General features: G+C 50.5%; 3 protein-coding genes across 52 annotated transcripts in view; all 3 read right to left on the bottom strand.

Annotated features, from left to right (window-relative positions):
* Positions 1-3,625, bottom strand: part of CFAP53 (cilia and flagella associated protein 53) — a 45,229-nt gene extending 41,604 nt beyond the window's left edge. Inside the window, exon 1 of the mRNA XM_004422527.3 lies at positions 3,405-3,625. Coding sequence (XP_004422584.1) covers positions 3,405-3,473 — 69 coding nt within the window. The 5' untranslated portion in view covers positions 3,474-3,625. The remainder of the gene's footprint in view (positions 1-3,404) is intronic.
* Positions 3,626-3,724: 99 nt separating this feature from the next.
* Positions 3,725-18,397, bottom strand: MBD1 (methyl-CpG binding domain protein 1). 50 transcript variants are annotated; one of them, XM_087439211.1, is made up of 18 exons: positions 18,233-18,365; positions 16,670-16,804; positions 13,603-13,717; positions 13,340-13,506; positions 13,170-13,252; positions 12,976-13,016; positions 12,462-12,608; positions 12,239-12,367; positions 11,999-12,073; positions 11,763-11,879; positions 11,611-11,679; positions 10,844-11,011; positions 10,215-10,502; positions 9,984-10,121; positions 9,525-9,659; positions 9,377-9,438; positions 8,187-8,258; positions 6,367-6,483 (listed from the first exon to the last, which is right to left on the bottom strand). In XM_087439211.1, exons 2-17 carry the CDS (start codon positions 16,777-16,779, stop codon positions 8,219-8,221), a joined length of 1,884 nt encoding a protein of 627 aa, XP_087295337.1. In that variant the 5' UTR covers positions 16,780-16,804; positions 18,233-18,365; the 3' UTR covers positions 6,367-6,483; positions 8,187-8,218. The 50 variants fall into 50 exon arrangements, 48 of the variants coding, with proteins under 48 accessions (XP_014636900.1, XP_087295326.1, XP_087295327.1 ...); XM_014781417.2 differs by having other exon boundaries at positions 9,356-9,438; XM_014781418.2 differs by having other exon boundaries at positions 6,368-6,490.
* Positions 18,398-19,451: 1,054 nt separating this feature from the next.
* Positions 19,452-25,111, bottom strand: CXXC1 (CXXC finger protein 1). The gene is made up of 15 exons (XM_004422539.3): positions 24,972-25,111; positions 24,013-24,131; positions 23,812-23,912; positions 23,265-23,500; positions 22,997-23,173; positions 22,560-22,586; positions 22,237-22,482; positions 21,963-22,070; positions 21,609-21,793; positions 21,092-21,299; positions 20,902-21,012; positions 20,720-20,769; positions 20,476-20,572; positions 19,978-20,130; positions 19,452-19,895 (listed from the first exon to the last, which is right to left on the bottom strand). The coding sequence occupies exons 1-15, from the start codon at positions 24,972-24,974 to the stop codon at positions 19,749-19,751; spliced, it is 1,968 nt and encodes a 655-aa protein (XP_004422596.1). The 5' UTR covers positions 24,975-25,111; the 3' UTR covers positions 19,452-19,748.
* Positions 25,112-27,600: the final 2,489 nt, after the last annotated feature.

Genomic DNA, 27,600 nt, shown 5'->3' on the forward strand with positions numbered 1-27,600 from the left:
ATACCATTTGAATACATATTGATACATTTAATAAAATCACATGGACTATATCTTTTTCATTTATGTATTCCTACCATTGAGCATAATGTCTACCAGTATCAGGTTCTCAATATGAACGAATGAATGAAGGAAAGAAATAATGTTTCTGGGTGTCCTGGATGCAATTTTTGCTCATCCTGGGGCCACCATGAAATCCGTGTTCTTGAGCTTTGAATTTTCAGCCAGTTTTACCAAGTCATCCTTAGGTGAATATTGCGACTCTGGGGTGCTGATTCAAAGCAACAAAACTCTTAACTCATGTGGCAAAGAGTCAATCTGATCATTTAGATTTAGAACATCACTGTCAGGATTACCAGAATACTAGGGTTGGGGCTTGGTAAAGGAGTCTCCTGGGGATAGTAAATCAACACTTGAAGATCGTCTGATGAAAAGATTCAGGGTTCAGGACACACATATAGGTATCTAGATTTCGTTGAACAAGATAAAGCAGGGCTGAGGCGGACTGGAGAGAGATGATGATGTTGGATGTTATATCACAGGAAGGAGCTAATCCATACAGTAATCCCCCCTTATCCGTGGGGTATACGTTCCAAGATCCCCAGTGGATGCCTGAATAGTACTGAACCCCATATATACTATGTTTTTTCCTATACAAACACACCTAAGATAAATTTTAATTTACAAATTAGGTACAGTAAGAGATTAACAACAATAACTAAATATAATGCAACAATTATAACATACTATAATAAAAGTTATGTGAATGTGATCTCTTTCTCAAAATATCTTATTGTACCGTACTCACCCTTCTTCTTGTGATGATATGAGATAATACCATGCCTACGTGATAAGACGAAGTGAGGTGAATGAGGTAGGCATTGTGACGTAGCGTTATTTTCAGACCGCGATTGATTGCGGGTAACTGAAACCATGCAAAGTGAAACCACAGATAAGGGGGAACTACTGTATCATAACTAGTTAGAGCTTAGAGCCAGTTAATTAACAAACTACTATTCTCTAATATGTATGGCATTTTATGAATGCAGATTCAGTGATAATGAAGCAAAGCAGGGTGAAGACTACACCTTGGTCATGATACACACAGGAACTCAGGCTCCCAGGAGACATATGGGCTGAGAACAGGAACCAAGCACCAAGGTCATCGAGAATCAGCTGTCTTGAGTTGTCAGCGCAGGAACCGGGCTCTAAGGTATATTTTGACTGAAGAGGGGAATGGAGGTGGAGGGTGGTGAGACACAGCCTGAGCAGTAGCCAGGGGGTCAGGAAGCCCTTTAAGGCTTGGGGCATCCTATGCAGGACTCTGTGGTCAGGAAGGACCCAGTCTCTCTCTGGATGAATAAGGTACAACCTGGAGTTTTCTAACAACAAGGTGATAGCAATCCATGCACAGTCTTGGCATTACTCAAAATCCACATGTTTTAATAGAAATATAACGTAAAACAGATCTGAAATTTAACATTTTCTAGTAGCTGTATTTAAAAAAGTAAAAAGAAACAGGGGAAATTAATTTTAATAATATATTTTATTTAACCAGTATATACAAAATATTATCATTTCACCATGTGACTCTAGGCACATTTCAAGTACTCAAAAGTCATGTGTGGCTAGCGGCCACCAAACTGGACGTTACAACTCTAAACCATGCTAAAGTCAGGAGAACAAAAGATTTAATAACTACCTTGTATTTTCAAGGTCACTGAAGGCTTTTGTTACTGTTAACATCTCAAATGATAGTTTCTAGCATTACAGTTTAAAGTCTTAAATAACAATGTCTTACAGTCTAGGTTTGAGTCTAGACTCTACCCATTACTAACAGTGATCTTGATAAAGTTACTTCATCTTTAAGTTTTCTCATCTGTCAAAATGAGCAAATATCCTCCTAAAAAACTATTTTGAGAGTTAAATAACTGGGTCCCTAGGCAGAACTTACCAAAGAGCTGCTCCTTTCGCTTCTCCATTACTGCAGACATTACGTCTTTTATTGCTTTCTCCCGGAGGAAATGTTTAGTGTCCAAGTCTCACCTCTGGTGACTTTAATTCTTCCCCCACCACAACTCTGCAACCTCTAATATCCACACTTATCACACTCCGACATGTGAGATGCACCAACTCTGACTTTTTCCTTTTCCTCTTTATTCTTCTATAAGCTCAATGTATTATTCAATAGGCCTGCTTCTCTGGTTTGGTGACAATTTTTTTTTCCTGTTCCTTATTGGTTCCCAACACAAGTAATGGCACCTGAGCAACAGCTGAGCCCCTGAGCTCTGTGTTCAGATACAGAACCCCAAGTAAATAAGTTTCTGTCCCTCATGAAATCTGTCTGTAATTACCACCTTGAACTCTACAGTCTGCAGAACCCTCCAGTCTACTGATTTCCAGACCCAGATCCTACAGTCCTCGGACCTAGAAGAGGGAGCAGGTCTATAAGTTGACTAAGAATTGCCATGTGCACAGAGCATAATAAAACTGTATCCTACACTATCCCTGATCTTTCTTCCATAAAGTGCCATCACAGACAATATAGCACATTGCTATCTATTGTGTTAACCTTTAACGGTTTTACACAGGAGCAAATTGTTTCTGCAACTAGATGATAAGCAACCCGAAGGCAGAGAGCAGACTTCTTATGAAGGGTAAACCTCCCATGGTCATTGTATTCACCCCTGTATCTCCCACAGTGTTGTACACACAGCAGGGGCTCAAGTAATATCTCTATCATTGCCTAATTACACATGGAAGTTTTCTAGCCTGTACAAATTTGTTTGTAGGAACATAGGAATCCAGGCGCACGGACCAAATGTCTGTGGTTTCTGAGCAGAACCTATCAAATTCTGCAGCATGCAGCATTCTCCTGGCCTCCTACTACCACCTTAGAAGTAACCAACTGTCCTATTTCCAGGCCTGCAGGGACACTTCTGTATGGTTGAGTCAGCACAGGAAGAGCTCTACAACCACTCACAACCCCTCACAGCCCAATCTTCCTTCCACAGATGATTTTCCTAGGGGTGCAGGGCCAGCCCAAGATCATACGGCTAAATCACGGCCAGCCTAGACCCCAGATTTCCTGCTGCCTGGCATAGCGCCCTTTCCGTGACACACGGTCTCCTTCAGTCTTGGAGACTGAAAACCAAGATCCCAAGTGGTACTTCTCCAAATACAGAATCTAAATATTATAACCGACGCGGGGTGGACGGGAGAGACGAATACGAGAGCAGGTGAACGACCTTATTCTTCCTTCTTTCAAAATTCAACCCACTGCATCACGCACCTGCTCCCCTTGAGAGAGCCCCGGCTAGGGGTCAGGTTGGGCTCCGCTAGACCTGCAGTGCCGTGCCCGGAGAGGCAGAAAGCGGTAGGGTCTCGCACACACACCCGTTGCTTACCACGATCACCACTTTGGGAGTGGGGCCCTTAACCTCCCGCTGTACGATGCCAAACCGCTGGCTGTACATTTTCGAGTCCCCTCGGGATGGGGGCGGCGTCCGCCGCGGTTCTCCAACCGTGGCGACCTACGGAACCAGTTTCCGCAACACAGAGATCTGGTTGCCATGGTGCACGTCTCGGAGTGAGGAGTAGGTGGGTGAGGCGGAAACTGGTCCCGTCACCATGGTGACCAGACGCCGGCACTCGCGACTTCCTCCCGGAGCCGAGGAGCTGAGTCTGCGCAGTCCTCACCCCGCCCTTGGCCAGGCCTCCGGCCAACCTTGCTCCCTTCCTTTACGAATCGTAAGAACAGCAGAAAAAAGCCTCCTTTACCCGAAGTGAAAGCGAAGATATAATATACTCCAATTGACTTTGCTATTTATATCCTGTAATCGGTCTAAAAGCATGAGAAAGGTTAGTGGACATTTTGTGGGGAGGTTAAATTTTGTGGCCATCTCTATGATGACGGTAGTAATCATCACAGGACAACCTTATATTTGTGTAGTTCTTTACAGTAATTTGCAAGGTATTTTCACACATAAAACTTTTGACCCTCACAATATCTCTAACCAGTAATGATACGTCTGTTATTAATCATCCTACTACACTGGGCAGAAACCAGGGCTTAGACTCAGGGTACCCTGGGATGGGGGTGCTGATCAGATAGGCCAGTAGTGCAGTGACACAACCTGGCTGGGTAAAATAAGACCAAGAGTCTGAGTCAAGGGTCACAGTGGACCAGGATCAGGACATGGGATGAGAAGGGTAGGTAATCAGGCCCTGAGAATCCAGATCCCAGGCAGGGGAACAGGCAACACAGATCAGGGACCCTAGAAGGGGCCCTCAGCACAGGTGGAGACCACAGCTGTACTTCCAGTTAAGAGCTAGGTGGTAGTTAATACCTAAAAGCCAATTAAGAATGACACTTTGGTACTCTCCTTCTCAAGCCGGGTTGAGCATACAGCACTAGAGCAGAGGAAAAAAACAGTACCTAGTCACTGACGTGTAGTAATAACCAAAGTACAACTATGTATCCCGTCTTAAGGCCGCAATTTACTGTAAATTAGCATTCCTTAATCATTTGTGATCCACCCACTTCAGATTTTGTATGTGGTACGTTTCTAGATTTGGATTCCAATTCCTGAATTGCTGGTTCAGCTTTTCAGCCACAAAATAATGTCTCTCTTCTCTTTTAATAATCTCGTTTAATAATTATTTTGTCTTTTTTCTCCTATAATGCTTCTTCTTTCAATTGCAGTTCGGTAAAATACTCATTTTCATTTACTGCTAAGAGTTTACGTAGCCTGAAACAAACAAAAAAGACAGAAATTAGACGGTCGGCTCGGTTCCCTGGACAGAGTCCTGAGGGCCAGTTCCTTGATCTTCGCGTCCCACGGGGACCTCGCCCGCCGGCTGGCCTGGGAGGAACCGCCCCTCACATCACACCCCTGGGGAAGATGGGAGGCAGTGAAAACGCCCTAAGCCCGCCGCGCGGTTTGGGCGAAGCCGCTGAGATTCAGGGAACCGGATCAGGAACCCCCAAGATCGTACTGCCCGGAGGGCCCCGTCGAAGTTTTCGGCGCGTGGGAAGCCGACTCTTGGCGACACCCGGCTGCCCTCGAACGTCCAATCGTCGGTCCCGAGCTCGTCGTGCCGCCACCTCACCCCGGGTGAGCCTGACATTTTAACTCTGGTTGGGTTTTGCCTGTTTTACCACTACGTGAGGGGGACTCGGCTTCCCTCTGGGCTGGCCCAAGGAAACGTCGGCGGGCGGAGGCCACGCCCCAGGGCCGCCGTCTCTGAGCTCCGGTGGGATGACCGCGGTCCCGGCGCCCCCTGGCGGGCCTATTCGAGCTGGGAGGGGCCGACCCGCCGCCCGCCGCGGTAAGCCTTGGCCTTTAGCCAAATCCCTGCGGAGGCCTAGAGGAGAGATTCACCCAAGGCCCTTGGATGGAACCTGACCTTGATCTTGCCACCCACTATCCCAGTTTCTCAGAGGCCGTTAACACTGTTACCACCATCAAGACACTCCCAAAAGAAACACTAAGTATACGAATCAGTAAATAGGACAATATAAATCATTTAAAAATAACTTTAAAATACAACAGCTGAGACATAGAAACCATATTATTTCCAATTCCTATTGTGCCCCAACAAGGTTCAAGCAAGGGCTGTCCTCCTGATAGTTTCCTGAATTCTCTATTTTCACCACTAAATTCCATGATAAAGTTGGAAATCCATTCACCATTTGTAATACATATTGATGCATTTAATAAAATTGTATGGACTATATCTTTCTCATTCCTGTATCCTAGTATTAAGTACAGTGCCTACCATGGGCTGGGTTCTCAATACTTGAATGACACAAAAATAGCCGAGACCAGCAAGTTTTTTCTGGGTGGGCTTGAGAGAATTTCTGTACTTGCTGGGGTCACCATGAAATCCATGGTCTTCAGCTTTGCATTTTCAGCAACGTAGCTTTATCAAGTTATCCTCAGGTGAGCAGTGAGACCCTTGGGAGCTGATTCATGGCAGGGTGGCTTTGTAACGTGTCACCTTGACTAGGCTATGTTTCCCAGAACTCCCTTCCCTGTATGCTTCCAGTTAGGATGGGCCACCAGAGACATTCTGCGTGATAATTGGAGGGCAGAAGTGAAGCAGCAGCATACTGTTTTTACACTTGAAAGGCTGGTGCAGGGGCACCAGGCGCTGTTGCAGTTCACACATGTTGTCATATATCTGCTGGCTCACCTCGTTGGTGTGGGGCAGCAGGCAGGCCTGCAGCCAGGCCTGCAGCTGCTCCACCTTCCCCGGAATCTTCCTTCAGCTTCTCTAATTCCCGGGCCAGACGCATATTTAACTCTGTGATGAAGGGCACCAGCTTCTTCTGCAGGACACCCACATCATCGAAGTTGGAGGTGGTGAGAGACTGACATGGGTTCCAGGCCATCCTCGTGGGTTCCAGCTCGTGCTCGTGGGCGCCAATATGTCCTTGGTCTCCCACACTTTATGTCCATCTTCCCTTCCCGATTGCCTGCCCTGCAGACTTCAAGCTCCAGCATTAGATGCAAAGATAACAGCCTCACAGAGCCTGTTTAACCAGCTCCCACAACTGCCTAAGGTCAAATCCCTATAATAAATCCCTTAATATATATATGTGTGTGTGTGTGTATATATATATATAAAATCTTTATATTAGCAGTGCTGCTTTTCTGACTGAACCATGGTAAACATGGTAACCAGACTCTCATCTCATGAGTCAGAATGCCAATCAAATAAATTTCACTTTTAGGACATCACTTTCAAAATTACCAGAATACTAGGGTTGGGTGTTTGGATCCTGGGGGGAGCAAAACAATACCAGAAAATGATCCAGTCTTGACTCTGGCTGAAGTAGGTCGGGGGAGGCAAAGGAAGATGCAGAGGAGGGTGGCAGAGGGCTGTATCATGAGTCACAGCAGGGAAATGGCTAATCTACATCTGAATTATCTAAAGCTGCAGGGCTGGGACTGGAGTAAGTCAAGAGAAGTACATAGGCTACAGAATTTAAGGAGGCAAGCACTCAGTCTCAGCCATGTAAGCTGGCTAAGCAAAGAATCACAATCTAATCTTTTTGGCACTTTACGAAAAATGGACAGTGAGGCAGGGCTGAGCCAAGACTGGCCCTTAGGCAAGATTCGAAGCGGGAACTCAGACTCCTACTAGATGGGCTGAGAGAAGAAACCAGGCACAAAGGTTATCAAGGGGCAGGGGATGCAAGTTGTCAGTGAAGATGAGCCAGGCTGGCAGCTTTACTTCTGAAGACTGTTTTTCCTGAAGAGGGGGAGGGAGGGTAACAAGCAAAATGGACAGCAGCCAGTGGGGAAGGATGCCATTCAGGGTTTGAAGAATCCTACACAGCACCCAAGGCCTGGGAATAACCCAGTCTCTGGATGCATGGATGCTCTGACAAGGTGGCCCACAGCCATGGCACTCCCTAAACCTCACTAGAGGCAGCAGTGTAAGGGATTTGTTAAAAATGCTTAGAGTAATCCACCTTGTTTTCAAGGTCATGGGAAACTTGTTATTATTACATGTTATCGAATATAGGATTACAGTTTACAGTTTAGTGGCTTAAAAAACACGGCTTTTATAACCTGGGTTTGACTCTAGGCTCTATCAATACTAGCTGTTTTACACTAGACAAGTTATTTAATTTCTCTGAGTCTCAGTTTTCCCATCTGTAAAAATGGGCAAAATCAACGTCTTCATAAAAAGACTGTTTTGAGGATTAAATACATTAGGTCCATAGGAGGAACTCACCAAATAGCAGTTCCTTTCCTCATTTATTAACATTACATTTTCAATTGCTGTCTCCCTGAGAAAATGTTTAGAGATACTGCCAGGTCTCATCCAGAAGCCATTTAAAATCATTTATGAAGGTGGCTTGTTCACGCTGTTTTGTAGTGGCTTTAATTATATCCCATCCTCCACCCCAGCTCCCCCATCCTTAATATTCACACTTCTTGTCACACTCAGGGTCCTGGGATTTGCACCAGTTGGAGCAGATGCACCAACTTTCTAGTCTTTCTTCCTTTTCTGCTTACTTCCTCTATAAGCTCAAAGTACTGAACAGGCCTGCTCCTCTGGTTTGGTGGTAGGTTTTCCAGTTCCTACTGACTCCTACATAAGCCCCCCGATCTATGGTCCAGCCTCTGAGTAGATCAGTGTTGTCTCTCATAAAGTCGGTCTGTAAATATCACCTTGAATCCTACAGTCTGCAGAAGCCTCCAGTCTACTGCTTTCTAGCTCCACGTTTTTTAAGGTCCTTGGACCTAGAGGAGAGGGAGCAGGTCTGTATGTTGAATGAAGTTCACTGTGTGCCAAATGGAGCATCACAAAACCATTGCCTACTATTCTGTGTCCACAATCTATTTCCCCTTTATTATCCCTTCTCTCTCTTCTAAAATCTTCCATTACAAACAACGTAGCACGTCATTACCTCCTCTGTTAGTATGTAATGATTTCATGCGTAGAGACATTGTTTCCCCAGTTAGATTATAAGCTCCATGAAGGCAGGAATCCTTTGTGTCCCGAAGGATAAGCCTTCCAGGGTCATTGTATTCACTGCTGTTATCTCCCACACTGCAGTGTACCCAGCAGAGACTCAGTCAGCACCTCTGTAACTGCCCAAGTGCAGATGGAGGAGTTTCTGGCTTGCAGAAACTAGTTTGTAGGAATAAATGAATCCAGGTGCTTAGGCCAACAGTTTACGCTGCCTGTGTCTGTAGCTCTGTGCAGGGCCTGTCAACATTCTGCAGCAAGCAGCATTTCCCTGTCCTCCTCCCACCATCCCAGTCCTTGTAGGCACCTATCCTTTGTCCTATTGCCAGGCCTGCAGGGACAGTGCTGTACATCAGCTGAAACTGTTAATAACCTCAACAGACTCAGGAAAGGCTCAAGAAACACAGCCTAACCCCCTCCACAGAGGATACTCCAGGAGGTGCAAGACTAGCCCAAGTTCACAGATCCAGGTCTCCTGCCCATCTACCACTGCCCAGCCCACCTTGTCATCTCTTGGAGACTCCAAAGTCCTTCAAGACCCCAAATGATGATTCTCTGAATAAAAATTTATATATTAAGTCTGATCCCTGCTGGATTTTCTTAGGGAGATGGGGACCAGGCTTTCCTTATCTTCCTTTTTCTTTCAAATCTCATCACAGGGCACCAAGTCCTCTCCCCCACCATATCCCCAAGGAGAGCCCTGCCCTGGACCTCAGGAGAAATCTCTAGGGTCCTACACATATCCCCTCACTGATGATGATTGGTGCAGTGGTATGGGGCCTTTACTTCCCACTGCACCCTACCAAATTGCTGGCTGTACTTTCAAAACTCAGGGCCCACATCTGACCGGCACCCACCCCATCCCCACCTCTCACTGTGCGGGGCACACCTTGGCAACCAGACTGCTGTGTCCCGAAGGCGGGTTCCACCCAGGCTGAAAATCTCCGTGATCTGGGAAAGAATTAATATCATGGGTCAACGTGGTCGGTGGAGCTAAAGCAGGGTCAGGGCAGGGTGAGGTGTCCCCCAGCACTGACCACGGGTGTGCCAGCCCCTCCTGCCTCCTCCTCTGGGGCCGAGTCAGAGGCGGAGTCATCCTTGCTCTCCTTTCCCTTGTCCTCCTCAGGGTCGGGTGGCTCCTGCTTCACAGGTGGCAGGCCTGGGTCTACTGCCTGAGAGAGGTGGGAAACGGGCAGCAGTCAGAAGGACAGGGTTGGCCTGAGGAAAGAGTCTCTATCAGCCAATCTGGCACTGTGCTGACAAATCCCAGTCACACTTCAGCACAGAAAAACTAGCTCTCTGCCTACAAACTTTTCTCATTCCTCACAGATTTCCATTTTTCTGTTAGCTGGGCAGCAAAGCAAGCAAAGCTGGTTGCCTGGGGAGGATGGGGCATCTGTCAGACAGGCAGGGTAATTCTGTGGAGAGGTTGCAATCAGCACACCTATTGCTCTCTTCAAAAACCACTGTCATGACCACTCATCACTGACCCCCACCTTGCTGGGGCAGCCAGGCAGCAATACAGGAGAAGTCAGGACGGCTGTGCCCGGTGTCCAGTCTTCCTGGGCATCCGCCTTCTCTTGCTTCACCTGGGGTAAGGCCACAACCCAACTCAGGCCAGGGCACTGGGCCTCCTGCGTGAAGGAGGATTGCAGCAGACTTGGTCCCAGCTTCCTGGCATGATGCTGGGTGGGGTTGGGAAAAGCAGGATAAGGTGGGGCCCTCACCTGCAATACGGCTTCTCTGGAAGCTGGGGCAGGGCCAGGCACCTGCACAGGACTGCTTGCACCCTCCCGTAAGAACACAAGGTCGGTGCCAGGTGGGGGCAGTACAAAGCCACTGCCTGCTTCCTGCTTCATTGGAGTCTGGGCACGGTCTGGTCGGGCTGTCGGCGTGGCCAAGGGGGGCTTCAGACGGGGCCGTCGTGTAGAGCTAGGCCTCTTTCGACGAGGGTAAGGTGGGGGCAACCCTGCCCCATCCTCAGACCCTGCCCGGACACTTGGCAGCAGCCGCTTCTGGGAGGAACGATGGAGTGTTATGGCCACCTGGTGCAATGACTGACCACACCACCCCGCCCTGATCAACGTGCCTGCTAATCCCTCATCAGTCGCAGCACAGAATCTGCTTACATATGAGCCCCTCAACACTGAGCCTGCTTGCCTCCTGCTAGCAATGCCAGAACCACCCAGATTCCTCATTTACCCCAGCACAATGTCTGCTCATCCTTGGCCAAACCCATTGCTTTTGCCCATCGCTCTGAAGTTGTAGGACCCATCTGACCTGCCCAACCCACCACCCCCAGGTACTGGGGGCCCTGGCCCAACTTACCCTGCCCACCTGACCCTGCCCCACTCACCATGGCAAACTGCAGGCACTGGCGCCAACGACACTTCTGGCGCTTCTGATTGCTGCCCCCAAATTTGGGCTTGTCACAGCAGAAGTCGCAGTGGCCACAGTCCATCCGCCGCAGGCAGGCTGCACAGGCCCCACACTTGCGGTTTTGCCGGCGATTCGTGTAAGGCTGCTGGAGGACAGGAGAAATGCAGGTTACAGTCACTAGGACTATTACAGTGCTGTTCCTGTTGCTCCTCTACTAGCCCCATCACAGGGCACTGGGTTGCACACTGGTCTTAACCTGACTCCCCACTAGTCACACCTCAGTGTCTGCTAGTCCAACATCAGGCACTATCACTGTACCGGATGACCCTCGATACCACTAGGATTGTGGCTGCTCCAACACACTATCTATCACTCTACCTACCAGTCCTCCAACAGCTACCAATACAATGTCTTTGATCCCCGCTTCCAGCAGGATTTTGCTGACCCTCTCTTAGCTCCCATCAGTGTGCCTATACGTCTGCACAGCCTACGTGAACTCTGGTCGCTGTGCCAGTTCTCCCTCTATTTGCCCCACGAGAGTGCTGGACCATCTGACATCAGGTACTGTCACTGCACCTGGTGATCCCATATTAGTTGCTCCCCCATTGTCTGCCCATCCCATACTTGTACCCATTACTGTGCCTTGCTGGTCCCTTTTAGGCCCATTGCAAGATCTGCGTCTTTAGAGTTAACCAAGTGCCCTGGGAAAGTCTAGGCTTGTCCAGGTAGGGTGGGGCCACTCACTAGCTCGTCCTCGTCTACACAGTAATAGATGAACTCGGCAGGTGGCGAGGGGACCAGGGCTCTGGGGTGCTGCAGAGGCAAATGGGGTGGGGTCAGGGCAGGTACTGGGTGAAGCTAGGGTTGTGCCTTCCCCCTGCCCACCAGGGCCTCACCAGCTCTGGGGATTCTTGAGGCTGAGATGGGGGAGGTGGAGGCAGTGGCTGGGTTTGGGGACGCCGTTTGGCAGCCATCTTGGAGTCGCAGCCTCCCCTGCGGCGGCCATGTTTACCCTGGGAGAAAGCCAAAAGGGTAGTTTGGGCTTGGTGGCACTGGGCAAACACAAGACCCCGCCCTGTGCAAGAAGCATGCGTTGGACAGGCAGGCGGGAGTGGGGGGGTGGGGCACTCACAGCAGGGGGAGCCACAGCTAGGGGAGGGCGTCGTTGACATCGCTGATGGTGGCAACGGAGGCGATGGGCAAGGTGCTGGCAGACAGGGGCAGGTAGATGGGGCCAGGGAGGTGAGCGTAGGGTGGGAAAGAAAGGAAGACATGAGGTGGGCAAGGCCAGGTTGGGAGGAAGCAGCAGCAGCAGCAACTTCAACAGCAGAATGAGCTCTGCCCCAGCCCTGGCCCCTCCAGCCTGACTCACCCGTAGGCAGCGCCGCTGGATGCACTTCCACTGGCGCCTGAGACCAGGGCGGGGAGGGCGAAGGCAAACTCGGCAACGGCCACAGTCCTCTCGAGTTTGACAGCCCCGGCACACTCCACATCCTCGGCTCTGTAGGGGGACCAGAGGGGTGATGCATAGGGCCAGGGCTTTGAGGGCCAGGGGCTGGGGTGAGCCTTGGGCCCACCCCACCTGCCCGACTCACCCTTTCCACAATTCGGAGGCACCGTCTCCGCTCACACTTGCAGAACAGCCCCGAGGCCACGTCTTGGGGCAGCTGCAGAAGGCAGGTGGAGCAGGCCCCGCAGTCCTCGGTTACCTGGCAGGCTGCACACTCCCCACAGCCCACTCGCTGCCAGGAATGGGTGGGGCAAGGTCACAGGCCCAGGCAGAGTGGCTCTAGGAGCACTGCCCCTCATGTGTCTGCTGATCCCACATTAGCCTCCATCACCATGTCTCCTAGTCCCCTATTGGCCTCATCACTGTATCTGATAATTACTGATTAGCTGCATCATGGAGGACATCACAACGTCTACTGGTCCTGTTAACCTCATCGCTGTGTCTACTAATTCCCATTACTGTCTGCTGACCATGGCAGCTCCCTACAAAATGACTTTGATACCCTGTGGATCCATCACCATTCCTTCAGACCCTCCATCAACCCCCACCACATCCTGCTCCCACCACACACTTGTGAGGAGGAGGCAGGTAGTGCTTACCTTAAACATCCTCTGCTCCCGGTTGAAGGCAATTCTCTGCGCTGGGGGGAGGGTGAGGGAAGAAGAGAAGTGTAAAGGGAGCATCAGATACCTGACCTCATCCACTGCCTCTGCCCTGACATCCACATTCAACCTCCAGCCTGACACCGGGCTTGCTCCAGCTCCTATCTCCTAGTACCCTAGGGTCCACTCACCTCGGCAGTCCTTGCACAACGTCTTGAGCCGCTGCCTTCGGATACCATCCCCTGAGAAGCTAATTCCACAGTTCTCACAGCACCTGGGATGGGAAACATGGGTGTAGAGCCCTGAGTGCACCCCCAACCACAACCTTCACCCACTTGGCTCACTTTGGGCCAACACTCACTCGGGTGCAGGGAGCGAAGCTGGAGCTGTGTCAGTGTCAGCCTTGGTCTCATCCCCTGGGGCCTCCTTCCTGACCTCACTCTTCTGAGGTCCAACCTGACGTTTCCGAGCCTTGGCTGGCCTTGAAGGCTTCTTCTGCTTCTTGCTGGGGACAGCCAAGGAATGGGCCTAGAGATGAGAGCAAAGGCAAGAAGACTGTAGGTCAGTGGGTGGGTGTTAGGTGGCTCACCCACTCCAGCCTGGGTACCCCGCATTGTGTAGTACCTTGGGGGTTGGATAGCACAGGACGCCTTGTTTGAAGTCGAAGAGGGTGAGGTCACACGCAGGACCCAGGTATCGGGTCAGCTCAACTTTGCTTCGGATCCTGTCTCCTGTAGGGCTGGGGGTGGGCCAGGATGAGTTGATACCCAGCTGAAGCCACCACTACTCCACCCACATAATCCTCCCACTGGGCTGTTGAAGAGGCCTGCAGGCTGGTGGGATACAGGAGGCAGCCTGAGACCAGCCTGGGAGCCCTCATCAGGCCCTAGTACAAATAACCCTGAACAGCAAGAATACAAAAGGTGTATAAATACCAGCATGTACACGAACACTAATAAATAATACAAATGCAAATAAATATGCACATATTTATAACATATGCTACTAACGGTATTCTATATAGGTGAAAATAAACACAAATAGGAACACAAATATATCAAACAGCATGTAAATATGTTAGCATCACATACTAAATATATAAACAAGTAAACTTAAATAAACAAATGTTGAAAAATACACATGTAAATAAATGTACATACACAAATATATGTGTAAACAAATGAATGCAACTACATACAAAATAAAGTATAAATAAGTGGTGTTGGGAGATGATACTCCACAGGTCTCCTGCATTTCTGCATGTCTTGCCAGAGTGGCACTGGTTGTCCTTTGTTATGAACTGTCTTTTCAAGGATGTTTGTAGAGCAAACAGCCTTGGAAGATAAGAGATAGGGTCTCCTTCCACAGTAAATGGAAGGCATCCTTACCGTCCTAACATTATAAAAAATTAGATTCCTTAAACTCAGGGTTCCTTTCCTACAACACAATCTAGTGTATGTGCAGGTGGTAGTTAGCCCTCTTCATGTTACCCTCTGGGAACTGGTGTTAGGGAAACTGGCACAAAACTGATATTCTGGATACTGCTATTGCTGTGAGTAGTAAACTGTCTTTCATCTCTGACCTAGGAGTCTCATATCTCCTACCAGCATCCACAAAACTGTGACATACCCACCTGTTACTTTGCCCTAATTAGGGTAAAATCTCTGATCTTTTACAGTTGTTGATAATTACACTTATAAACTTTGAAAGTTTTATCCAAGTTGCAAATATGAAAATAAATTTACAACTAAATATAAACAAATGTAATTGTATTTATAATTTTACTATATTCCTCCAGGAAAACAGCAACTTAGATATAAAAACAGTCCAGGAAGAGTGTAAAAAACTTAATAAGTATATCACTAATATATCCTTAAACACCTTAAATCTTTAAGCATAAACTGTTGATAAACATGTACGTTTACATATTTATAGTCGATTCTCATTATTCACGGTAGTTACGTTCTATAAAGTCACCTTGAACACTACATTAGTAAATACAAAACAACTGCTCCTAGTGGAACTACAAGTTAGGTTCCTGCAAGCCTCTGGTCACAACACTTTTGTCAAGTGATCAATATGTAACCTTGTTTTATGTGTTTCTGTTTAAAGACACCCTATTTAATATACCCATCTTACAAATAATGAACTGCATGGCCTCTGAATGACTTAAAGCCAGGAGCTTTGGAGGCCCTCTGTGTTACATAGGTTCCTTTGCCAATGTCCTTTGACTTAAGAAATTTTATATATTGAAGTATACGGGGAAGCCATTCTGGTTTAAACTTGATCTGGCCTGAATTTTATTTGAACCAGAGAAGCCCCACTTACAGCCTGTCAAAGGTACATTGCACATCTGTTTTAATTATTACCCTAAGGAATGTACTCTTTGAAGATAATGAATAAATGCCTCCCTTCTTATGATGTCAGTATTCTCTGAAGATGAGTCTCCCTTCCCATGACACCAGAGTCATGTTGATCTGCTGTGTATGTGCTCCTTGAACCCTTGAAGGAATGTGTCCGTCATGCTTGATGTATGTATCTTTGTTTTGAAGTGGTATATAACTGTGCCAAAAACCGCTCTTCTCCGGGGCACTTTCTTCACTTTTGAAGGTTGTGACTCCTGGGCTATAATCCTCAATTTTGTCACGAATAAAACTCTTTTCTTTACTTTACTATAGAATGATCATTGATTATCTGCACTGACACTTGGTAAAACAAGCCAGTCTTATCAGCACTGAAAACCTACTCTTCAACATAACTCTTTTCCCGAATAACACTTAGCAGGTATTTTTTAAAATTCTTCTGGAAACTTCATCTGCAGAACCTGCCTTGCACACAAATGTAACATTTTTCATGATGTATCTATCACCTTTTGAAATGAGTGAACCAGCCAGCACTAGCTCAGATAGGTTTAACATTTTCCTAACCCTGGGTAACACGACTGTCAATGTCCTTGGCTTTCAGCCTCACAACACTGTCCATTACACTTTATTTCACTGGACATCTCACAGATCCACAAATCTAGCCACTTTTTACCTTTTCCTTGGCTTCATCACATACTATAGATGTTACTTTAGCACTTTCTGGAGCAGCTTCATGTACAAATAGGCATATTTCCTCTTTTCTTTCTAGATATACAGTGTTTCTGATTCATTAACATTGAACTCCCAGTCAACAGCACTGCAACTCACACCTGAACGAAGCTCATTTAACACATATTTTTCTCCTTATGGCACATCATGAACTTTTTGCACTTAAAACATTAGATAGCACTTCAGAACTACGCTTGGGGGCCATCACAAACAGCAAAATCACCAACAAAAAGTACAAAAATGAGAAAAACATGGTATTAAGCAGACTGTGAAAAGAACACTTGTTTACAGCACAAGAGCTGAAATGAGAAGGCCCTCATTCAACGGCAGCTAGGAATGCATGCATCAGGTGACTTAGATTTTTTTGCTGCTCTGTGCACATCCACGAATGACCATGAAAGCACAGTGAGTACTGACTTTGGGGTACAAACAAATTTTAGGGAGTAGACGAATTTGCAAATACGGAATCTGCAAATAATGAAGATTGACTGTATATACCTAATTTTAACCCCACCCATAAATTTAATCACACCCCTTGATTTCACCCTGCCTAACCAGGCTCAGACCTACACCGACTCTGTCCACAACCCACCCAGTACCTCTGGTAATAGGTGTCTGAGCGTCCACAGGTGGCACCTGACTTGCGAAAGACCTCACGGCGCTTCCAGCCAGGGCCCAGGGCTGGGCAGTCCAGCCAGTCTTCAGCCATTGGGGCCACGGGAAGCAGCAGCACCCTGCAACGTGGAGGAGGCAATGGGAGAAACCAAGGCTCTAGGAGGGGACCTGTTGTGACCAAGACCACACAAACCACTGTATCTATTAATGCTTGCCCAAGACCTAGGACCTGCCACAGGCAACTGGCCAATATAAGGAAGAGAAAACCCCCGTTCTTCCCTGTCCTGGGCCCAGGAGGTTGTCACTCCTCCCCCTTCCTGACTTGGTAGCCCCATTCTCAATTCAAGGGTCCTCATTCCTCAGTATCCTGATCCCCTATTCCTCCCCATCCTCAGCCTGAGAGCCCATCATTTCTCCCCACTGCCAACCTAGGAACCTTTCATCCTTCCCCCTCATTTCTCCCTGTCCTGGGCCCAGGAGACACTCTGTCTTCTGTCTGTGACCCACTGGTTGCTATTCCTCCTGTCTGTCACCCCGAAACCTCCATACCCGCCATCCTCAGCCTGAGAGGCCTCATTCGTCCCATCCTCAGCTCAAGAGGCCCCCATTCCGCTCGTCCTCAGACTGAGGTCCTAGTACTCTACCTCAGTGTTCTGACCTCCTATTCACTCCCTTCCTTGACCCAGGAGTTCCCAGCTGCTCTCTTTACGTCTTTTAACCCTCCCATTCCTTCCCTATCTGATGTCCTCTTATCCTGCTACCTCAGTGTCACTGCCCCGGTCTCCTCCATGTCCTCTGCCAGAGAGCCCCCAACTCCTCCATATCCTTGACCTGAACAGGCCTTCATTCCTTCTGTTCCTCAGCCTAAAAGCCTCCCCTCCCTTATTTCCCCTCTCTGTCAGTGTTCTGAACCACAATTACTCCCCAGTCTCAGCCCCCAAACCTCCCTATTCCTCTCCTCTGCAGCTGAAAAGTTCCCTCACTCCTTCCCTTCAGCGTCCTCCTCCTCCCTTCCTCTCCTCTGCCTGAGAGACCCTGGCTTCTCCCTCAGCATTCCGAAGCCTCCATTCTTCTCTGTTCCTGCGTCAGGATCATGCCATCCCTAACTGTCAGCGTTCTCACTCCCTATTTCTCCTCGTCTTCCATATGGGTCCCTCCTCCCTCCCTTTCAGCATCGCAACGCCCCCTTTTCTCCCCTTCATTAACCTGAGGGCCCCTCAATTCTCCCCCTCAGCGTCCCGAACCCTCACTTGTCTCTCCTTAACCTGAAAGGCCCCGATGTCTCCCCTCAGCGTTCGAATCCTCCTCCATTGCTCTCCGTCCTCGTCTAGGATCCCGACACTACCAACTGTCAGTGTTCTGAGTGCCATTCCTCCCCGCCCTCCGCCTAAATCTCCCCATTCCTCCCCTTCAATATTCCGACGCCGCCATTCCTCCCACTCATGGGCCTGAGGGCCCTTCATTCCTCTCCGTCAGCGTTCTGAGCCTCAATTCTTCCCCATCCTCCGCCTCAGCGCTCTCCACTTCCACCCCCACGACTGTCTCACCAGTTCGGCACCGGGCCGGTAGCTCCCGCCGCTCTAGGTTCGCGGACCCATGACAACGGTCCCGCCTGTGACTCCCGCCTTGCCCTGCTCCTCTTCTTCCTCCTCCGCAGCCTCTTCCTCAAGCGGTAGCTGTCGCCGCCGCGGCCGTTCGTTGCTCCCGGAACCGGAAATACACTGCCCGCTTCTTGGGCTCCGCCCCCGGCGGGACGCCTGCGCGCTAATACCGCGCCGGCACCAGCCCTTAGTAGGGAGGACCCTGCGCCTGCGTGCTGAGTCCCGCAGCGGCGCGCGTCCCTTGCCGGGGACCTGCTGCGCTTGCTCGCTGACGTCCGACTACTGCTCGCGCCCCTATCGGAGACCTGTAGCGCCTGCGCTCTTCGCTTCGCCAACCGGCGCGTTCTTCCCACCCCGCCCTCCTCGTTTGCGCCTGCGCTCTCCAGTCCCAACCTAAGGGGGCGTGGAGGGTTGGGGTTGGCCGAGCGCGCCTGGTTACTCCTTGGCGGTCTCCACAAGGAGTAACCGGGAGGGAGGGGCGGCGAAGCCCGGGGTTGTGCGGATCCGCCTTCTCCCACCTCACGCCTAGGTCGAGCCTGTGCTCTCCGGTCCCTCCGAACATCTCCCCGAGGCCTATTGTGCCCTGCGCTCTCCTCCTCGCTGAACAGTTGCAGGAGCGCGGAGACAAGTCACGCCGCGCGCTGGCGCCCGCTCCTGCCGCGGGAACCGGGAAGGGGGCGATGCCGCGCTGCAGGTAAACAGAAGGCCAGGTCCATGCAACCGATGAGGCCGGGTCCATCCGGGAAAGGCCGGGCTGTGGGGCCGAGTGGACCCGACAACAAGAGAGGGCGGGGTGGGGTTCCCGGCACAAACTCGGTGGGCTCCTGCCAAAAAGAGGGGTTTGTGGAGAAAGAGGAGGCTTTGTGTCCATCATTGAATACACCTCTGGTCTGGAGAATATTAACGCTCACACAGGAGTGGCAAATCGGCTAGACATTGAATGAATGCTGACTGTATACCCACTGTCTTAAAATGAGACGCTGAGAATGTAGGTCACTGGGCTCTCCCTCAGCAGGTCATATCCCCACAGCCCACGGGGGGGGGGGGGTCTGCAGAGCAGAGTGGGTGCCAGCTGTACACTGCAGCCCCTCCTGAGTACAGGTATGCCACGCCCCATCTACCCCAGAGATTTTGTAACTGAATAAAGTGTGGAGACCATCAGTAGTTATCTTTCTTGATTCTTCAAAATTTTATTAACAAAACCAAGAGAGGGGGAAGGCAAAGGTGAGCAGACTCCACAGTCCCACCCAGGCACAAAGAATGGAGAGACAGAAAACAGACAAAAACAGGAGAAAATTCTGAGACCCTCTGTTAAGGGCAGAGGGGCAAATGGTGGACAGGCACAGGGAGAAACTCAGGGATGACTGGAGAAACAGAAGAATGGCAGAACAGTCAAATGGGGGATTCAGGACAGCTCCCCCGCCTGGAATGCAGGGTGTGAGGACCTCTGGGCCAGTAGGGCTCAGCGGTCGGCACTGGAGCGCAAGTCTGTAGTGAGCGGGTCATGCTGGATCGTTTGGTGCAGCATCAGGGCCAGCAGTCCTGCCCGGTTTGTCATGGCTGTGCGTACATTGCGCTCCTGCTCAAACAGCTCGTCCAGCTTGTACCACTGCCAGGGGAGCAGAAGGCGACATGAGAAGGGGCTCCAGAAGCCCAGCCGGACCCTGGCCACATCCAGCATCAAAACCTACCACACGCACGCGCTCAAGGTCCACTTCAGCACGCCGCAACTTTTCCCAACAGTAATGGCGGTTGCACTGGCGCTTGGGCAGGCGGCAGAAGTCACCTGTGAGCTCAAAGACATCACGTACAAGGGGGCACCCACATACCTCGTCGGCTGGCACCTGCAAGGAGACCAGGGGATGGGGATGAATGTGGGGTGGTCAGGCAGGAAGGAGAACAGGATTGGGAGTAGTCAGGGAGGAAGGAGGGAAGGAATGAGTTCAGGGGAGAGTAGAAAGGAATGGAAAGGGAGAGGACTAGAGGATGAAGGGGCAGGGAAAACAGGAGAACTAGAAGGTGATGACACAGGAAGATGAGGAGGAATGAGGGTGATGAGGCAGGGAAAGTGGGGGATATGGAAGTGGGCGGGTAGAAAAAAGCAAGGGAAGAGGAGAGGAAGGAAGGGCTAAATAAGGGGCAATAGAAGGGAGGAGGGACAGAATGGGGAAGCTGGGGGAAAACCTTACTTTGGGGTCCCGTGAGTGCTCGGGGCATAGCACCTGGAGCCGCTTACAGTATGTCTTGCTCTGAGGATTGTAGACATCACAGAAGAGTCGTGTGGCCCTGGCGGTTTAGAGTTGAGAGAGGGTAATGGAAAGAGAGGAGGGGGGCCCACCTATCCTTGCCCATGCCCATATCCTGCCCCACCATTCTACTCCTGAACCCAGCCTTAACCTCCCTCCTCTAATTCCGCGTGGCGCCCACACTCACCCCTCAATGCGTGTGGGGTACATGGACCCAAAGGACGTCTGGCTCTCATACTGGAGGGATGAGCACAAGTGGAGGGAACTGTGGATGTGTGCTGCATGCCCTCCCAAGACAAGACCCAGAAGACACATCTGACCGCCCATGGGCCCACTGAGGGTCCCCTACCCCTCAGGCTAACACCTGACCTTGGCATAGCAGCGCTCCATGTGGCGCAAGGCAACACGTGGGTTGATGGGATGCCCACAGGAGACGCAAAAGATCTGCAGGTCCGTGTCATCACTGTCACCCTCATTGCTCTGCATGGGGTAGAAGGAACAATGAGGATGGGCAGGACCAGGTGCTGGGCCCTGCACTGCTGTGCCTGTGCTTGCTTACCTCCTCGTCCTCGCGCACAGCCTGCTGCTTGGCACGCAGAATGATGGCCTCAAGCTCATGGAATCGGCGCTCCATTTCCTGAAGGCGGGTTCGGGCACTCTGCTGCTCACGGCGAATGCGTTCAAGCAGCTTCTTGCCGTGCTCCTCAGCAATGCAGGGGCTCTGCTGCCACTGCTGGATGCGCTGGGGGAGGATCTCGTAGATGCGGCTGCAGGGAGGCAGTGGGTTGGGTGTGGGCAGGTGGCAAACAATAAGATGAGTAAGTGGGATAACCCAAGGATGGCAGAATGGATAGGTGACTAAATGGTGAAAGGATAAGTAGATAGCTGACTGAGTGGTAGATGGATGAGCTGAATGGTGGATGGAAGGGTGAACAGATAGATGGATGAGTGAGTGAATGGATAAGTGGGTGCCTAGTTGACTAAATGGGACAGGTGACTGGCAGACATACAGAAGGCTCTGGTCATGCCCTACCCCGTACTCCCTGTGTCCCTTGAACCCCCCAGGAATGACTCACTTGGCTGCCAGCTTCATGCCACAGTCGTCTGAACAATACTTGGAGCCGGGCTGGGCAGGGCGCACACAGCCAGGCCCCAGGCACTGCGGTAGCGATGCAGGGTCCTTGGCATCAGCACGCTCCGGGTGTTTCCATTTGTCCTTGTGCTTCTGCTTTTGGCGATGCCGCTTGTATCTCTCCTCTTTCTATGGGACAAGGCAGTTCAGGTCAGGGTGGAGTTGAAGTCTGCCCCAGACCCATCTCCCCCTGCATTGCACCCCTTCCTGGCTCTTGCCGCATGCGGCCCCTAGCCTTTGCCTCTCCCTCCCCACCCTACCCTCTGCCTTCCCACACCCATTTCACCCTCTCCATCACCTTCTTCTCAGACTTCTTCTCCCGACGCTTCACATGCTTCACTTTCACTGCCCTCTTCCGCAGTGCGGGATCCAGGAATGGGGACTCCTCTGTGTCGCTCATCCAGGGCTGCAGGTGAGGCAGACACTGGCCCATCCGTGCCACCCATGACTACCCCACCAACTATTCAGTTCCCAAATCAGCCTTCCACATCCTCTGCCTCCTCTCTTCTCATTATGGATACTCTCTACTTCTGTAACCTCTACCCTTCCACCACGGGACCCTGCCTGCTCACCAGGCCATGGTCATCAAAGGCCCCTGCACAGAAGTCCTGGTATAGGTCAGGGTCCAGTGGTAGGTCTTCATCTGAGAGTGGCTCAGGCGTGGCCGTAGCCTCAGGTGGCTCCTTGACTGCTGCTGATGCCACTGCCCCCTCATCCTCACGGATGCGCCCTGGCTTCTGTGACGGCTGTGGCTGCTGCTGTGTGGGCAGTGGCCGACGAGGCCTTGGCAGGGACTCTGAGGGTGTCACTGGCGAGAGCTGCAGGGCAGAATCTCAGGACTGGCCCTGACTGCCCTGCCCACATGCCCTGCCCCGCTCTGGGAGGCTGGACTCACCGAAGAAGGGAAGTACTTGTACGATTCCTGTGCCGGCAGGAGGAAGGCCCAGGTCAGCCCCAGGTAGATGGAGGGTGGCCCTGCCCTAGCCCCTCCCACAAGTGCTTGGCCCCACCAACTAGCCCTGCCTTGCTTCCCCAGACACACCTGCCCCTTTTCCCCTCATCACCAGGACATGCTCAGCCCTGCCCTCCCTGCCCTGACATGTCTGATCACCTAGAAACATCTGGCCCTATCTTGCCCACCTGGGTTTGGGGGGCTCCCCTGCTGGCCCAGCACACCTGGTCAGGCCCCATTCATCTGGACAGGCCAGGCTCCTTCCCACCTGTCTGTATGCAATTAGGCCCCACCCCACCCGGCCCACCCATTTTAGCTCTTCCTGGACACACTGGCCCCCTCCACCCCACCTGACCCTGCCCAACTCCACCCAGGCTCACCCGGGCCCGTAGCTGGCACTGACGCAGCCGGCACTTCTGCCGGATCTTGTTGGGGCCCCCAAATTTCTTCATGTCCCGGCAGAAGTCGCAGTGGCCACAGTCCTCAGTGCGCCGGCAAGCCTCGCACTCACCACACATGCGGGCTGACCGTTTGATTTGCTGTTGCTGCTGGTGATGCTGGGGGGAGGGACCCAGAACAGAAATCAGGAACTCAAGTAGGACCTAAGGTGGGATCACCTTACCTATCCCAGCCACTGCAGCCACTCACCTGGCTGGGTGTGGCCACCAAGGGCTGTGGAGAGGATTTGTGGGGCGAAGCAGAGCCCCGAGCAAGCATGGCCCCAACCCCTGTCCCTGACCCCGCCCGGCGCTGCAGGTCTGGATCCGGGGCAGGCCTCTTGCGCCCTCCACCCTCATCCCGGGGCTCACTGCCGTCTCGCTCATTGCTGTCCCGCTCGCGTGACTTCTTGTGCCGATAGCGGATCTCCAGCTTGGGGTCTTTCTCTATGGGGCAGAGCGGGGAGCCGGTGGGGTGACATTGGAGGATTTCGATGGTCCCAGAACTCTTCTTCCTCTTCTCTCCTTTTCTGTCCCACCCACCTGCTCTGTCCCCCTAGTCCAGGGCAGAACTGCCCCCTCTGGTGGGACCCTCCATTATGGCTCACAATGGAGCCTTCACTTTAGCTCACAACAGACCAACACTCACTCTGCCCAAGAACATATATCACTACTCCCCACGACCCACCCTCCCATTATGGCTCTTCCTTCTCCCTGAAAGTCCCACTTGCCTGCCCTGTCCTTTCCACCCCCCTCACCTCGGCACTCCCGACAGTACCACTCGCGGATGGCCTTGGCCATCTTCTCAGTGATCCGGATGCAGTCCCCATGGAACCACTCATTGCAGTTGTCACACCCGCTGCAGAGGATGGGGCGAGTGGTGGAGATATGAGGGGCCGGACCTATGGCCTTGCCCAACCTTGCCAGGTGTCAGCCCCGCCCACCTCTCCCCGGCTCACATCATGAAGCAGTTGATGTCCGGTTTGCGGCAGATGCAGTAGATGGGCGCATTCTCCCCATTCTCCGACTTGCTGTCCTCCCCAGCATCTGGAGGCTCTGGGTCTGAACCATCCCCCTCCTGTGGGAAGTCCCCCATTATGGCTCCTTAGAGAACGCCCATCATAGTGTCTCATTTCTCCATTACAGCTCCGCCGTGGCGCACCACAAACCCCAACACTCTGCCAACAGACCTCCTATCATAGCTCCTCACAAACCTCTCCATCACGGTCCCCACAGACCTCCCCCACCACTCACCCCTGACACCCCGTTACTCTGCTAATAAACGCCATCACTCTGCCCCAGATCTCCCATCACTTAGCCGGCTAACACCCCATCACTCTATCCACACACTCATAAGGGCTCCTTACACTCTACCACTCACCACATATTGCCCCCAAAATGGCTCCTCACAGACCCCACCACAGGTTGTCAGACACCAACGTGATTTACTCACTTCCCAACACAGCTCTCCACAGATCTCCCGTTATTAACCCCACTGACAACCCTGCCCCCATCCCGGTTCCCTACGGATCCCCTAATACACTCATCATGGCTCACTACTGAGTGCCCAATACGGCTCGTCGCAAACCCCTTATCACTTTGCCTAAAGAAGCCCCATCTGGACCCCCCCGGAACTACAATCAGGGATCCCCACTAAACTTCCATTCCGGATCCCCACATGGCTCATCACAGAACTCCCAGACTCCCAGAGAACTCACACAGCAGATAAAAAATCAGGCCATCAGTCCCCCATCATACTACCCACAGACCCCTGCTGAGGCGCACCACAGGCCGCACCATTCTGCCCACAGACTCCTGTTACGGTTCCCCACAGACCCCCGTGAGTCTGCCGACGGACCCCACCATTACCAACCCGACTGACCTCTACTGCCGACCCCCTCCCCGGACCCGTACTCACCATCTGTCAGCTCCCGGGGCACCGCCTCGAGACCCCCGCCAGCGACCCGCGAACCCGCACAGACTACTCGGCAGCGTCCGCAGCCGTTGCAAAGGCGCCCACAGCTACTTCCGCCTCTGGTCGCGCCTCCCGGGCACCGTACTCCTATTGCGCAGGCCCGGTGCGTCGGCTTCAACGACAAACAAGTAGGTCCCCCTCCTAGAGCCCCGCCTGTCCCTCAGGCGCCGCCATCTTGACTACTGATACTGTATGGCATCCGAGTCCATACATTCGCAGGAAACATGGCCGCGCCTATAACGCTGCTTTCCCAAGGGCGCCGCCACCTTGTCGGTAGAGTCCGTACGGTGACTGCTTGTACGGCCCGGACGTTACAGGCAATATGGCCGCGCCAACTACGCGAATTCTGCGAGGACGCCGCCATCTTGGAATCTGGTTCCGTAAAATGGCCTAGTCTGTACGGTCAGAGGCAATACATGGCAGCGTCCTAATCGTGGCTTCCTCGATGGCCCCGCCATCGAGGTGGTTGATTCCGTACGCCGGCAGCTTGCACTGCCCAGTTCACAGGGAAAGCGACCGATCCCGAAATACTATCTCGATCAAGTCGTATTCATTCCGCTATTCAATCACTTTTCCCTTCCACATGTATTAATGGGGCGCCAGAAGACTGTGTGCCTTGCGCTGCGAAGGAAACCAGTCCACCTGTTAGATCTCCGACACCACCTCCCGCCACTCTTTCCCACTCCCCTTGCAGTTGCTCAGCCAGGCCTAGCACGGTTCAGCCTCTGGGCCTTTGCAGGAACACTCTCATCCCTCAGAATTAGTCCCGAGCGACGAAAGAAGGCCAGACGCGATGGTGGCCTGATCACCTCTGGTGAGAGAAGTGGCCAGAACAAAGCAGATTTTGAAATCAGGGACAATCGTCTTCACCAACCTCTCCCCTGATCCTGCCACCAGCAGAGTGTAGATTTGTCTTGTTCCTGGTGATGTCCAGTTTGGTTCTCTTGTTTCATACAAATTCAGTATTCAATATTCTCTCCAATAAAGTTAATTTAAAATTATTTTAAAGAACTTAAATTGTGTACAATAAAAAAAGTCGGGGAGGGGAGAGCCTGGGTGGCTTAGTGGTTAAGTTCCACATGCTCCCCATCAGTGGCCAGGGTTCGGTTCTCAGGCCAGGACATACACCATTTGTCTGTCAGTGCCATGCTGGGGCTGCTGCTCACATACAAAAAAAAAAAAGGAGGAAGATTTGCAGCTGCTGTTAGCTCAGGGGGAATCTTCCTCAGCAAAAAAACAAACAAAAAAAAAAGTCTGTACAGGTCAGAGAGCTAGATATCTCTGCAGGATAATGATCTAACCTGGGCGACCATGGAGGTCAAATGAGATACATGTTAGCGTTATTTTATGTGCACTTATTTTATATGCAACACTTATTTCCTAGATATGGGAATCATGGTCATAGTAAATGTCCACATGTCCATGTTCAAAGTGAGAACGACTGTATTTATTTTGGGTTGAGGAGAGGATTCTGGGGAGAATGAGATGTTTCACCCGTGGCTAACAGTTTTTCTAGATTTCTTGGTTCTGGACACTGTAGCAACTTATTTGTTACTGATGATTTTGCTGCTTGTGGCTTAGGAGGTCCGATTTTTTTTCCTCACCTTTCCTAAACATTTTTCTTTCCCATCCCTTCCACACCATCACAGACGTCAAGACACATGGGCAGCAACAAAGGTTCTGTGATCTTCTCCTCTTAAAAGGGGTTTTTAATCCAGAAAACAGAGACCTTCAGATCCAGCATGACTTCTCATTTTTATTTATCAATTAATTTCGAATTAATCTTAATTTGATTGTAATTTATTTTAATTAACATAATTTAATTCTTTAAATTTAGTTTTTCATTTAATGTATTAAATTAACTTTAGTATAATCAAATTTTTATGTGTTAGTAAGGTACTTAGATAAATTTATTTTCACATCAATTAATGAATTTTATATAATTCAATTTTAATTTAATTAACATTGGGTGTATGAAAATAAGTTTGAGGGAATATAGCTCAAGTTTAACTTAAATTTAATTACTCAAATTTAATTTAACATAATTGAATTTTGACTTATTAAATGCAATTTGGTTTAAATAATTTAATATTTAATTTATTCAACCTTGATGTCATTGTGTATCTTTTAATTTTAATTTATTATATTACATTTTATTTAATATGATTTAGTTTAATTCATTCAATTTAATTTGCCACATTTAAATTTTATTTTATTTTATTTTATTTTTTATTTTTTTTTTTTTTTTAAAGATTTTATTTATTTATTTTTTCCCCCAAAGCCCCAGCAGATAGTTGTATGTCATAGCTGCACATCCTTCTAGTTGCTGTATGTGGGACACGGCCTCAGCATGGCCGGAGAAGCGGTGCGTCGGTGCACGCCCGGGATCCGAACCCGGGCCGCCAGCAGCGGAGCGCGTGCACTTAACCGCTAAGCCACCGGGCCGGCCCGCCACATTTAAATTTTAATTCAAATTCACTAAACTAAATTTTATAGTCATGTAATTAATTAAATTGATTTAACTAAATTTATATTCAATTACTATATTTTGAAATATAATTTATTAAATTAA

The sequence above is a fragment of the Ceratotherium simum genome, chromosome 14 (genome assembly GCF_057802395.1).
Source record: "Ceratotherium simum simum isolate JZ-2026a chromosome 14, ASM5780239v1, whole genome shotgun sequence".
Classification (NCBI taxonomy): Eukaryota; Metazoa; Chordata; class Mammalia; order Perissodactyla; family Rhinocerotidae; genus Ceratotherium; species Ceratotherium simum.